At 33.3% G+C, this 15,261-nt stretch overlaps 1 protein-coding gene across 1 annotated transcript in view; it reads right to left on the bottom strand.

Moving 5' to 3' along the window:
- LOC138943492 (histone-lysine N-methyltransferase 2D) overlaps positions 1 to 15,261 on the bottom strand; it is a 42,194-nt gene that overhangs the window by 7,056 nt on the left and 19,877 nt on the right. The window contains 10 exon segments of the mRNA XM_070314341.1: positions 3 to 120; positions 562 to 7,927; positions 8,213 to 8,400; positions 8,806 to 9,157; positions 10,379 to 10,522; positions 12,517 to 12,677; positions 12,984 to 13,472; positions 13,651 to 13,932; positions 14,458 to 14,670; positions 14,918 to 15,097. Coding sequence (XP_070170442.1) covers positions 3 to 120; positions 562 to 7,927; positions 8,213 to 8,400; positions 8,806 to 9,157; positions 10,379 to 10,522; positions 12,517 to 12,677; positions 12,984 to 13,472; positions 13,651 to 13,932; positions 14,458 to 14,670; positions 14,918 to 15,097 — 9,493 coding nt within the window.

The raw sequence follows: 15,261 nt of genomic DNA on the forward strand, positions 1-15,261 counted from the left end.
AATCCTCATCGAGACGTGAGACTTTACGAGAGCGTTTTTTCTGAGGTGCAGTCACAGCATCTTTCCCCTGACTCTGTTTTCGTTTCTGCTGATACTGTCTTCTCTTTAACTTCTTGAGATCTGAAGAATATGTAATATAAATATAGATATAGTGAAAATTTTAATTTTTTATATCCAAAAAGTTTAATAAATTTTAATTCTCGAAAGTAAATAAAAAAAAGATTCACTGAATGTATATCTAATAAAAAAAGAAGAGTTAAAAAGTTAATAGATTATAGAAAGAGTTAAAAAATCTAAACTTTCATATAGAAACTCTGACACGGTTTTATAAAAATCTTAGCAAGACTAATAAATTGTACGCCAAAATATGTTCCGGTCTGCTCTAAAAATATTATACATTTTTGAACACCCTGTGCATATATATGTATGTTTTAATTTTATAATATAATCTTTTCGATTAAAAAAAATTTGGATTATTTTAGAAATACCAACAAAAAATTTTCACAAACTTATTTATCCTTTGAAAAACTTAGATGTTAAATGTTGATAAATGTTACTCACCAGTTTTATCGTCTATTGCGCTGTCTATGAGCTCCTCTTTGGCAGTAAGAAAATCTTTGGTATCAGTTTGCAAGTGATTGGTTAGTGTCGTACCAGTAGCGGTTAAAACTTCCTCAAGCCCAAGCTCCTTCTTCACCTCGATCAAAGGCACTATGTTGGAACTCGACGGGGTTGTAGGACCAGTAATGCCCTGTGGTAGCCCCGCAATAGTTCCGTGACTGTGAGGCACTTGTTGAATAGATTGTTGATGAATGGAGGAAGTCGAAGAAGAAACTTGTTGAGCCACTATTGGCTTTTGCGCGACTTGGATTTGATTTTGAACCTGCTGAACTTGGGTTTGAGGTCCAGAAATATTACTAGAATTATTAGTCAGCGGTTGAACATTTTTCGAAGTCATTCCAGAAGCCACCAACGGTTTACTCTGTAAATTAATTTTTGAAATGGAAACGGCGACACGTTGTGGAGTCTGAGGTTCTTCGTCAATGCTAGTCCCCGGCTTTCCTTGACCAGAAGATTCTTGCTGATTCGTAGAAATACCTGGAGACATCGTCGTTGTTGTTGTAGAAGAAACTGACTGTTGTTTTACTGAAGAATTTGTTGAAGAATTTCCCAAAGTACTTCCTGAAGAAGTAGAAACTGATTTTGTTGCTTGCTGCTTCAAACTTTCGCTGTGTCCTCTTTGTTGGGACATCATTGGAATTGAACTAGATAATGGAGGAGAAGATTTAGAAGATTCTTCTTTAATTGGTGAACTTTGAATCTTCAAATGTGACACCGAATGCGACAAGAAGGAAGTTTCTCTCGTAAGAACTTGTTTATTTATTACTGGTTTCGGTGTTGGTGTCTCGTTTAGCAATTGAGGAAGGAGAGATGGTGGTGTAGGTAGAACTGGCCGAGCTAGTTGAGCTTCCAACGAAGGAACTATTGGTAGACTGGGCCCTTGCGACCCTGAAGTCGTAGCACCCACCGTATTTTGTAATAGTTGTTTTAATAATACATTTTGGGAATCCTCCAACCTCAAAGAATTAGAATTCTTGCTAGGATCTATTTCTCTCTTCTCTTGTACTTTGGACTCTTCAGGATCCTTTATTAAAGTCGTAGATTGATTTTCAAGGTCGTTATTTTTATTATCAATGGGTAAAAGGCCAGGAGATTTATACTGACCTTGATTAGAAGTCAAAAGGTGGTTTGGAGCTTGTGATAAGGTCGTTTGAAGGATGCTAGGAGTACCAGAGATTCCGCTGGAAGTCGCTAACGGTGGTACAATGGTCCTAACACACTGCATTGAATTAGTTACGGCTGAATTGGTATTTACTTGTACTCGAGTGGGTGTAGAGCATCCTGAACTGACCTGGAGAATCGCCTGAAGACTTTGTGAGCGTTGTATCGAAGTCGATGGCAAAACGGAATTAAAAAAATTGACGGATTGAGTTGATACCGTGTTATTACGACTATGACCAGCAACTGAAGGTTTTAAAGAAGTAGTATCGGCCAGCATAGCATTCAACATGGCATTCGAAGTGATGGAAATTGAAGTTGTAACAGTTTTAGTGGTTATTATTGTGGAAGTAGTGCTGGAAATATTAGAAACTGTTGTAGACTGGATAGTTGTAGCTGAACAAGTTACCCTAAAAACTTGTTCGCCATTGCTAATCTTCGTAACCGCAGTAATAATTCCGCCCGATTCTTTTATTGCTTCCTTTAGAGTCAGTTCTGAATCTTTGATAGTATTATTAATCGAATTAGGTTGAGAGCGATTTTGATCTAATCTCGTCAAGTTTGAAACTCCACTTTGACCATTATTTGACGAATTTAAGGTTGACAGAGTGTTAGAACCAGATAAAACGCTTCCAGATTTATCTGAAGACACCATGGTAACTACTCCAGTTTGATTCACCGTATTCTGATTGCTTTGCAAGGACGAAAGCAATGTCCTTAGCTGATGAGATACGTTGGCCACGTTGGAAGTCAATTCAGTTGGTTTTGAGAGTGGCGATAAATGAGGAACCGTTGTCGTACTTTTTTGTAATTGCGCCACGGTACTAACTACTAAAGTAGAAGCTTGACTAGTCGCTGGAGGACTCTTCATTTCAGAATTTTGATTTTTTACTTGATTTTTAGCTTCAGTTGAAGAAAGTTGATCGTTTTCTAAGTTTTCTTGTTCTACATCGATCAACGAATCTTGAAGAATATTCAAAGGTAAAGTATCAAGCGGAGTTGGCATCTGGTAGATAAGACTCGACTTGAGCTCGCCGCTGTTTGCCATTTCCGGTTTCGATGAGATGATATTGTGCAACATATCTAAAATATCATCAGAAGATTCCTCCATCAAAGTCTTTTCTTCACTCAAACAATGCTGAAGAAATGGTTTGGAATTTTCCACTTCGGTACACAGTTCTTTCTGATGATTCTTATCACTCAAAAGAGTTTTTTTGTCATTACTAATCTCTTCGATGTCTTTTTCAGTTTCTTTCAATTTGTTGGCTTTTTGCACGTCAGAACCTGATAAAATCTGTTCTTTGTCATTCTCTACCAGTTCAGCATCGTTTTCCAAAATGTTAACAAGTGATAAATCATCGGTGACGGGCGACATCCTTTTGAGTGTCGTTGGAGTATCATTTTTATTTTCAGTATTTTCTGCAGGATTGTGAATAGCCTCTAACATGCTCTCTAGTTCATCTGTAGTATTTAGCGGATCGGTCTTCTTTTCTTCAGCAATTAACCCCGAAGAATTACTCTCGTTTTTTATTTTACCTTGCACCTCTTTCTCCTCCTTCTCTTTCTTCATTTCGCCTTCTTGACTTTCCATTTGTTTTTCTTTATTTTTCAAAATACTCTCTTTTTTCGATAAATCTGGGATCGACATTTTCGGAGTAAATAATGTAACAGAAGTTGGTTGCACATTTAGTACTAATTTCGTAGGATTGTTATGAGATTCCGTTTTGTTCATCAGCAAATCCGAAGTTACTGAAGGCTTTCCTGAAGATAATATTTTCGGCGTTTCTCTGGCAGAAAATACTCCGACTTTTAGATCTAATTTACTTTTCTGAGGGTTGGAGACTATAGCCGTTTGACTAAGTTTCGCAGCAATCTTCGCATCCGCCACGATGCTTGCCATCGTCGATGATAACATGAAAGCTTTCTGATTACTAAAGGAGCTCGAAGAAACTTCCTTCGAGTCAAATTGATCTATCGTTTTCGCTTCTGTCGCAATTGGCTGAATTGAGATCTGGTTTAGTTGAGAATCGGAACTAATAGAAGCTAGAATTGTATTCGAATTTGAAGAAATTGCAGTATTTGTTAAAGAAATCAGTGAGTTTGAAAATGTTACTGTATTAATACTTGTTGGATGCATAGTTGAAGATAAAATTTTATTATAAGAAGTTTTATCTGAAAAAACAAAGTTTGTGGGACTCTTGTTTTGTTTCATTTTGTTTTGTTCATCTATGGAACCTTCATTAGTTGTGTTCTCTTTGGAAACATCAATTTGTATGTTGGAATCAATTTTCTCAGTGTCTTCGTCGCCTGATCCTTTGGAGAGATTATCTTCGGGAGATTTTGTCGTAGAATCAATGATAACTACTTCAGATTCATTTACTAAAGACACCATAAGCTCTTGATCAAGAGATTGATCCAAATAAGAACCCGGAGAAGGATTTACTCGCAGTTCTTCTTGATCCGGAGAGTCTGGAGTATCAGTAACGGCGACTAGCTTCTTTCCAGCTTGTAAGGTCCTCACTATATCGAGTCTAAGACCCTTTTTGTTTCTCAAATGAGATGGAATTAAATCTTCATCACTCAAAATCGGTTCTTCTGATTGTGACCCAGGATTTTCAATCTCCAAGATTTGCACTAGATCGTGACTTTGATCAGCATCATTCACTAAAGCATGGCAAAGTGAATCGTTGCTATCAGCAGAGAGATCCACCACCATTCCAGGTTCAAAGAGAACATATTCTTCTTGCATATCTCCTTCTAAACTTCCTGAAATAACATCAACTAGTTCCGAGTCACCAAACTGTTCAATGACAGTGATATCATCACTATCCCGCTGAGCTGCGGAGCTCAAAGTTACCTCGGTATTTACTATAGTTTTATCATCATCATAATCTGTCGTGTCTGGAAGCTGTTCCAGTTTTACTCCAGGACTTTCCAAAGGTTCATTGTCTAAATTTGAAGAAATCAAGGAAGAGTTTTGAGTCGATTTCACTTCTAAGGTCGTCGGCGAAGCCTGTGGCGGAGTATGCGAGTCATCATCGAAATCATTGTAATCGGCGCAAACTAGTGAACCGATCTTGACGGTTTTTCGATTCAAAGAAGTGTTTGTTTTCTCTTCTACGAGTTGTTCTCTTTTCGTCTGAGATATTTCTGACTCTTTGCTGCCTTTGCTGCTCTCTGCTTTGCTTGACCACATCGGCGATCCACCTCTTAAACCTAACTTAAAGTATCCAAATCTTCCAAAATTAGAAAATTGCATTAACTTTGTGTAGTTATTGTGATTTTTACTATTATTATTAGTAGTAGTATTTTCTAATGAGAAAATTTGTTGCTGATCACCTGGCGAACCGCCCCTCAACCCTAATTTAAAATATCCAGACTTTCCATAATTAGGAAAAGGAATTGGATTTAGAGGATTATTGGAGTTTCCTCCACCTCTAGCAGAATTTTCTACCAAAGAAGGTGGTTCCTGAAGAATTTGCAGAGAAACTTGATCATTTGAAGTTGCACTTAAATTAGTACTTTGTTGAACAAAATTATGAGGTGTATGGGGTGTTCTTGGTGTTCCAGGATTTTCTACACTTTGTGGTCTATCTGGCATAGCCGGACTACTTCCGGTAGATTGTCTTCGTTGCATCTGCATAGGAGATCCGGCTACCATAGGACTTCTAGGCATCATCGGTGAGCTAGGTGGCTGATTTGTTGCTGAAGAATGATGATGACCACCGTGAAGCATCGGCGAAATCCTGTTCATCGGACTGGGAGGCTGGGAAATCGGATTCAGCTGCTGCTGAAGCATTGGAGACCCCATCGTCACCTGCTGTACCATGGGTGAATTAGGAGGTTGGCCGTAACCTTGTTGAAGTTGTTGATGAAGCTGTGGACTTGGGGAACTGGCTGGTTGAGATACCATTGGTGAGTTGGGCGGCTTTTGTTGCTGTTGCTGCTGCATCTGCAAAAACTGTCGTTGTTGTTGTTGAAGAATATGTTGTCGTTGCTGAACCATTTGAAGCGATCTTTGACCAATAGAATTCTGTCCTTCTTGAGAAATATTTTGAGAAACACCGTCATGTTGCTGTTGTTGCAGCAGTTGCTGACGTTGCTGAGTTATTTGGAGCGATCTTTGAGCAATAGTAGTCTGTCCTTCTTGAGAAATAGCTTCATGTTGCTGTTGATGAAGAATTTGCTGTCGTTGTTGAGCCAATTGTAATGATCTTTGAGCAATAGAATTTTGTCCTTCTTGAGAAATAATCTGAGAAACACTCTCATGTTGTTGCTGAATAATTTGTTGTCGTTGTTGAACCATTTGTAGTGATCTCTGAGTAATAGTATTTTGTCCATCTTGAGAAACATCTTCATGTTGCTGCTGAGTTTGTTGTTGTTGAAGAATTTGTTGCTGTTGTTGAAGGACTTGTTGTCGTTGCTGCGCTATTTGCAAATTTCTTTGAGCGACAACATTCTGTCCATCTTGAGAAATATTCTCGTGTTGTTGAAGAACCTGTTGACGTTGCTGTGTCATTTGTAATGTTCTTTGAACAACGTTCTGTCCATCTTGAGAAATATTCTGTGTAATCCCTTCATGCTGCTGTTGTTGAAGAATTTGTCGTTGTTGCACTATTTGCAAATTCCTTTGAACAGTAACATTTTGTATATCCTGGGAAGTATCTTCCTGTTGCTGCTGCTGAAGAATTTGCTGTCGCTGCTGAACCATTTGCAATGTTCTTTGCCCAATAGAATTTTGTCCTTCCGGAGAAATACCTTGAGAAATTATTTCGTGTTGTTGAACAATTTGTTGTTGCTGAAGAATCTGCTGTCGTTGTTGCGTCAAATGTAAATTTCTTTGAGTAATAACAGTCTGTCCTTCTTGAGTAATATCATTTTGTTGCTGAAGAACTTGTCGTTGTTGTTGTTGTGAAACCATTTGCAACGATCTTTGATTAATTGAATTCTGTCCTTCCTGAACAACACCTTCAGTCTGCTGAAGAATTTGCTGTCTTTGCTGAGTCATTTGCATCGATCTTTGTGCAATAATATTCTGTCCGTCCTGAGAAATACCTTCTTGTTGCTGTTGAATAATCTGTTGCCGAGTCATTTGTAAATTTCTTTGAGCAACAACATTCTGTCCTTCTTGAGAAACATCATTTGGTTGCTGTTGTTGAAGAATCTGCCTCTGTTGAGCAATCTGCAAATTTCTTTGAGCAACAATATTCTGTCCATCCTGAGAAATATCATTTTGTTGTTGTTGAAGAATTTGTTGTCGAGAAACATTCTCATGTTGCTGTTGTTGAGTAAAAACCTGTTGCCGCTGTAATGTTCCTCGCGCAATGGTGCCTTGTCCCTGATCCTGAGCAACAGTATCATGTTGTTGAATAATTTGTTGCCTCTGCAACAATTGCTGATGCTGCTGACTCAACAACTGTTGCTGTCCTGGTTGGGGACTGTAAACAATGCCCCCTCTTCTTTGTGTCCCCTCTGGTGGCCTGACAAATCTCTGAGCTAAATTATGAACTCTCACATTTTGATCGACTATCATTTGTTGTGGATTTCGTGTTTCTGGCGTGAAGGCACCAGGAGAAGTTGCTAATCTTCCACCAATAATGGCTCTGTGTTGTGGTGATGTCATCCGCGTAGTATTAGGATTGCATAAACCCGGAGAAGGCATTGGTCCAGGACTAAAGGGACTTTCATCACCTTGAGAATGAGGAGTGCCAATTCTTGGCGATTGTTGTTGGACATTATGAGGTGACATTGTCCCTAGATTTGTTGACTGAGAGTTACCTGGACTATGCTGAAGCAGCGGTGTACCTGGACTGTGTTGAATAATTGATGGAGTTGCCGGTGAATGTTGAATCATGTTAGGACCAGGGCTTTGAGAAACTAAAGCTGCTGGAGAATGCATCGGGGAATGTTGAGAAGGTGACATCAATGGAGAACAAGGTTCGTTTGGTTGGGAATGAGTCTGTCGTTGCTGTTGTTTGCTCTGATATTCCTGGATCAACATGTTGTGTTGACGGCCTTGTTTACGCGAGGCATCCAAATGTTTTTGTAAAATAGCCAGTTCACTGGAAACCCGTTGCAGCTCGGCAGCGTCCGTCTCTGTCAGCTCATTACCGGATTTTCGAAGTTGACGTTGCTTGCTATTGAGAGACTGAAAAGAAATGAGATGAAAAGTTACATAAAGCGGTTCAATATTTTATACGTAATAAAAAATAAGGAGATAAACAAATTAAGAAATTCAAGTCACATCAAAACTTATTATAAAGAAAATTTATTTACTATTATATAATATAGAAAAATTTTATATTATATTTTATATAAAGAGAATTTTTTTATAATTTAATTTCTTTAATTTATAATTATAAAAAATTTTTTATGTAGTTTAGTTATATTTATTACTTAATTTTAATATAAAGATTAATTGATTTTTATTTACCTTTCTTATTTTGCGGAGTTTTTGAATTTCTCCTTCATAATAATGTAATTGTTGTTTTAATACTTGATCTTGATGATTAAGCCATTGCTCATATTGCAACTGCATCTGTCGATCTTGTTCGTTAACTATATTTTCTGGTGGAGTTGGTGGTGCTGGTATTTGAGGAATGTTGAACGTAGCTACTCTCGCTAAATTAATAAATAACACGGTTTCACAACAGATTAAGAATGATATAGTTTATGTAAAGAAAATTAAATCTCATGTATTTATGATGCTTTCTCATTATAGATATTAAAGAGAATATCAAATAATATATCTATAATCAAATTTTTAAATAAAATAAAACAATATTTATTTTATACACATAAAATTTATCATCAAGAATAAAATACAGAATTCTCTAACAAACTTTAATAAAAATTAGGAAACACTAAAATTTTAATAAATAATAATCCCCCCTCCCTATTAAATTAAAACAATGTAATGTGCTTGTGCAATACACTTTTTTATTCTTATAAGCTTATTTTATTTATTTTATAATTAATAATTCAATGCAGAAATAATTGAAAAACAGGTAATAAAAGATTACTAACGTTCAGGCGGAGTCTGTGTAGCGATCGGCTGTCTCGCTCCCACCTGTGCCGCTGTCAGTTTTGCCGTTCCATCAGCAGCCACACCACTCTGCTGCCAATTGGTATCAGATGCAGAAGATGCTTGTCTTGCTACGCAAGGCGGCCTGACCACTGGCACTATACTCTGAGGTGGTGATGTAGTGCCCAAAACATCAGCTTTTAGCCTTTCGAAATCACTATCGCTCAAAAGACCACTCCCGGTGGTATTTTCAGTTTGTTGTTGTTGTTGTTGCTGCTGCTGTTTTTCTTGTTCTCGTTTTTCCTGCTCCAGCAACTCCTCTAGCAACAACGGCTGCTCCTGTGAACACGACTGCTGACAGTCAAAGTCGATTTCGGATATAAGGGATGCTACTTTGGAACTCAGAAATTAAGATTGCGATAGATTCAATAAAATAGAATATCGAATTGTATAGCAAAACGATTATATATGTGTATATATATAAAAAGTTAAGTGCAATGTGTGTAAGAAAGACTACATATAGATAAAATGTAATTTTATGTTATGTAATTTTATGTTGTTATAAATTAGGGTTTACATATGATAATATTTCTAATAGTAAAATTTTTATTTACTCTTTATTATATATAAATATAAAAAAACAAAGAAATATATGATCTAATTAGTAATACATACAAATAAATGTATAAATATATATATATATATATATATATATATATATATATATATTTATTTATTTATTTATTCACGCGCGTGCGGTCGCACATGCATGAAGAACGGTTTTAATACATTAAATAATGTAAAAATCATAAAAAAGCGAAATTCTGAATCATATTACTTCGAAATAAAAAATAAGTATAATTAAGCAAAATTTTTAGGAAAACGCATTCTTATATTCAATGTTAATAAAATTAATATCATGCAATACGCATGCAAACATATTTAAAAGTGCATTAAAATTTATACTAAAATAAATATAGGTAAAGGGTAAAAAAGTGCAAGTATTAATGTTTTGTTTTCGTTTTTACAACAGAATAATGAAACTTCAACTTATAATATAAAAATTTATTTGTTTTTCAATTTAATTAGCATTATATAACCAAATATTTAATATTTAAATAAATCTCCTTTGATATCAACATAATAATAACACTGCTATCTATTAAAATTGTAACATTATGTGTTATGTATACATATATATAGTGCTGCAACTTTAATAAATAGCAGTATAGATATCATATTTTATAACATAAGTTAATTAAACAAAAATAAAAAAAATTGTCTTCCCTATATGTTAATTAATTAATTTATTTTTCTATTTAAAACATTTTTGTTCTATAATATAAATAAACTATCTAATCAAATATTATACATTTATTTCGTTTACATTTTAAAAAATGTTTGTTTTAGCAGAAAATATTTTTTCTCTTTTATAAAGAATAAAAATTAAGGACATTTTTATCTCCATATGAAGAAATAAATTCTTTCACTAAATCACAAAGGCTAAAGATTATTTATATCTCGCAGACTTATTTATTCTGTTTTAATGTTAGAAATGACCCGAATCTTGCTCACCTGCAAAAGCAGGGGTCTTCGGTGAGGGTGTGGCACCACAGGGCCCATCGGCGGGCCCGCCACCGGCACCTGATGTCCCGTTATATGGACCGGGGGCCGTGTCATACCTCGCCCACTACCACCACCACCTGGGCACAGCCCCATCTAGACACATGCACCAACACCAAATGCATATTGCAAACTTGCACACCCAGGCCAAAAAAACCAGCCAATATTCTTATCATAACCTTTTCAGTACCATTTGAATATATTCAAGATCTATACTAAAATTTCTTTCGTGACAACTCATTAAATTACAAAGAAAATATTAAAATAAAATTTCTATTAATGTACATACATACATACATACATACATACATACATACATACATACATACATACATCATACATACATACATACATATATATATATATAAAATAAAAATTTTCCCGTTTGAAAAATGATTTACAAATAGCTATTCCTCTTATATATTTTTCAAATTAATATAAATTTCAATCGAAAACATTTCTCTTTCCACATTTATAACAATTGTTATGAAAGAATATAATATTATAAATATAAAAACAATATATTATTTATAGGCTTACTACTATTTATAGATTACGACTTGTTCGCTTAAAAAATAGGAGACTAATTCGTCATCTTTTAACCGAGAAAAAATATGTTTTGTAACGAAAAAACTTAATTATATATATTTGTACTTAAAACACTTAAAATACTTATTCTTAAAGCACTTAAAATACATTCTTCTTGGTACTGAAAGTATTAGATATTATTTAGCTACGCCTACAATCACAACAAATTTTAACGTTTTGATTTCGCTTTCTGATCAAATCATTGCGAGATAAAATATATTATTTCATTATAAAATAATTTTATTGTTAAAAAGATAAATAAATAAATAGATACTCATACGTATATATATATATATATATATATATATATAAATATAATATATATATAATAATTAAATAATTTATTTTTGTACTTTACCCTCCACAGTTTTAAAATATTCTTTCAATTTATTTTATTATAGATTATATATATTGTATATCATAATAAAAATTCTCGTATTTATGTATCTCTATAAAAATATTTTTTTAAATAAAATTACTATTATTAAATCAATTTCTTTTTACTTTAAATTATATACAATATAAATAATTATCATTATCAGCGTAAATATATTATTTGTCTTAAATTCCAAGTTTAATATAGTATATGAATACTTTTCAGCTCGCGCGTAATTTGCAAAATATGCAATATCTTGTAAAATTATAATCTTAAAATTGCTGCCTAGCAAATAGTGCAACATTACTTCGTGTATATTTTGAAAAACTGCATCCGCACAAAATATTTTTGAAATAAATTTAGCAAACCTGTAAAATATTGACTGACACAAATATTATACATGCAATCATGAAGCATTTTATATATATATGTATTAATACACCTTGCAAACCGTGTTATATAATTAAATAATTGTCATCAGCAAAGTTTTATTAAAACATTAAATTTTATCAACGTTAACATCATAATCAAAATTATCAATATTTTATTCCATTATTTAAAAATTTTTGTGTTTTCAATTTCGTAAATTATTATTCTTTATATTTGTATATGTATATGCATGTTGCGTGTAGGTGGTGTGTGTATGTGTATATTTATACGTATGCACGCACACGCGCGCCGGCGCATAAAACATGCCTATATGTATACGTTCTAAATATATGTGAGAGAAATAAATTACCCCTTTACTTCCCTCTCTCTCTTTTTCTCTCTTTTTAAAAGATCTTATAAAAAATTCTTTATAATTTATAAATTTTTAATTATCTTTAATGTATTAAAAGTATAATAATAATAATAATAAAAATAATAATAATAATAATAATAATAATAATAATAATAATAATAATAATAATAATAATAATAGTAATCATAATAATAATAATGATAATAATAATACTTTAGTAAATTTAATTAAAAAATTCATAAATTTAATTTTCTTAAATTCATAAATTTAAACTTTATTTCGATTTACTTTAATTTAATTTTCGTAATTTTTTATATAATATTAAATATTAAAGCATAATTTTTTTTTGAAAAGTATAATTGCAATGTAAAGATTCGCATTTACCTGTATTGGTCCAGGATATGGAGGCGGCGGTCCAGGATACGGAGGTGGCGGTGGCGGCGGTGGCGGAGCAAGCGGCATTCGAGTGCCGACCATGTGATTTACGGCGACTAGTCTATTTGGCACCCCTGCTACTCGCATGCCCAATCGTTGTTGCTGCGAAACTACGATAAAAGAGATGGATTTATTATATAAGTATTATAATTATTATAAAAATCAATCTTTTTATATAAAAAATAATACTATATACGCGTGTATATACGCACATACACATATACAATATTTATGTAAAAAATTTTAATTATAAATATATTTTTAAAGCAACTCATATATAGGATCATTATAAACAAAGTAATATGAAAAGTTTCTGTAAAATATGAAATTTTTTGTATACATAAAATAATGTATGTTTTAAAATAAGTAATTAGATAACATATTTCAGTGTTACACGCATAATGTTTTCCACTTACCTTGTATATGCGCTTGCGAGATTCTCTGCTGATGTCCAGGAAAGTTTGACGGATAACTCACGGTTACTGTATTCGTGGAAGTCACTACTCCTACGGCTCCGTCTGGTGACAGCAATTTCGTTCCCGGTGGCATTGGCCGACCCATTGCTGCTGCTTGTTGCACGTGCTGATGCATCTGCTGCTGCACCACTTGCGCTTGTATTGCCTGCGATGTCGCTTGCGACGACGTCATTGTCGGCACATTGGAATTTTCTGTCAAGGTCAAACTTGTGCTCGTCGGACAGGAATCGGCAGAAATTTCAGAGGATGGAGCAGTTATTTCCGGTTTTTGATCATCATCCTTAGTTTCCTTTTTTTGCTTCTCGTCCTTGGAATCAACTTCAACTTGTTCGAGATCTAGATCAAGAATGTTAGTCTTCTCTCCGCCCGCAATCGTGTCTAACTCAGGATCAGCATATTCCAGGATATTGAAATCTGCTCCCATTTCGGCTAAAAATAAATATTTTTTAAATTTCAGATTTTTTTAATATTATTAATTCATATAACATTTTTAAACTTTATAATTTGATTTGTATAATAATTTCTTTTTATATTGCTGTAGTAATATAACATTTTGATTCTATTTTACTATAAGGATTTTTTATTTGCTTTATAACATATGACTTACCGAGAAGTTCATCATCATCGTCTGCCAAATCTCCCAATATTGCACTGACACCCTCGACCTCGACCATTGGCCCAGCTCCTTCTTGCTCTAGTTTTTCCAGTTCAGCTGTGACATTGTCGGGAATCTCGGACGCTTCCGAAGTAGTTACTCCCGCGGTGTCGCTTATCGTTGTAGGAAGAGGTGTCTGGACCGGAACCGCACTCAACATGCGAATACTTTGATTCAAATTGTCCTGCGTCGTCCGTGTAATGCGCTGGTTCATATTCTGCGCTTGATTTACGTCTAAACATTTTTTTTTGGTTTTATTAAACTATAACTTCTAAAAACTTATAATATTAGAAATTTAAGCACTTTTTCAGATTGTATAAAATATTAAAACTTAAAATCGCTAAAATGCTAAATTTAATAGAAAAGAGAGATAATTAGAATTGTGATTCAAAACCACTAAACTTTCATCGAAAATGATGTTTCCACAATTATTAAATTTATGGAACATAAAAAATTATAAGAAATATTCTATGTTTGTGAAATAAGAAATGCTGATATAAAAAATACTGTATGTTTAAAAAGATTTTAAATTTGGAATTTAAAAATTTTGAATTTTTTGTCTTTAAAATCATGGAAAGAGAAAACATATCATCTCTCTCTTTCTCTCTCTCTTTTCTTTTAATCAATCTATAATAAAATAAAATAAATATTGAACTAAAGTAAAATAAAATAAAAGTAAATTAAATCTTATAAAATTGCTTCATTTCTTTTAATATGTCAAAAAATAAATTTTTTTCTCTTAGGACTCTTTTAATTTACCTGTGAATTGTCTCTGTTGCTGTAAAATATCGTAGGGTTCGGGTATAGTATTTCTTATTGTTGGCATTCGTGTTTGTAGATTTTGATTTCCTTGGAAATGCTGTTGAGATATATTGGTGGTAGTTACTTGAGGCCTATTTTGCAACAACATTTTGGTACGATGATCCATTGAACCTTGAATATTCCCTGGTACAGGATGTCGTGGGTTTATTCCTATATTCATATATAACACATGGAAATTTCATGTAAAAATCAAGGACTTTATATAAAACATCAATAATTAAATAGATTAACATTTTTTTATAATCTTTAAATTGTATATAAAAATATAAATATTACATAAAAATAATATATAAATATTGCATCAAAAGAGATTTGTCATATGTATATAAATTATTATAAATTATTTTTTATGTACTAAAAAAGAGTTACTAAATAAGATATTGCGAACCAATATTACCAATGGAATTTCTTATTAAGACATTGGGTTGAATAGGCAATCTGGGTCTGATAATGCCTGGTGGAAGTGGGTGTCTGAATGTGCCCTCGCCGATGTTGCTCGGTATTTGAGAATGTTGTTGAAGTGGCACATGGCTCGCTTCGAAGTGTTGTTGGTTGTTCTCCGAATTATTCTGTCCATCTGAATTATAAAAGTAATTAAAATGTAAGAATTTAATTTTAGTATGTTCAATTTTAAATTTCATAAAGATGCTATTGTCATATGTATGTATGTGTGTACATTTTCTCTTTCATTACTCTTAATGTGACTTGTATATTAAATTTTTCATATTATTAATATATAAA

Source organism: Polyergus mexicanus, unplaced genomic scaffold (genome assembly GCF_030449975.1).
Source record: "Polyergus mexicanus isolate NDT 795.1 unplaced genomic scaffold, iyPolMexi1.0 SCAF_27, whole genome shotgun sequence".
Taxonomy (NCBI): Eukaryota; Metazoa; Arthropoda; class Insecta; order Hymenoptera; family Formicidae; genus Polyergus; species Polyergus mexicanus.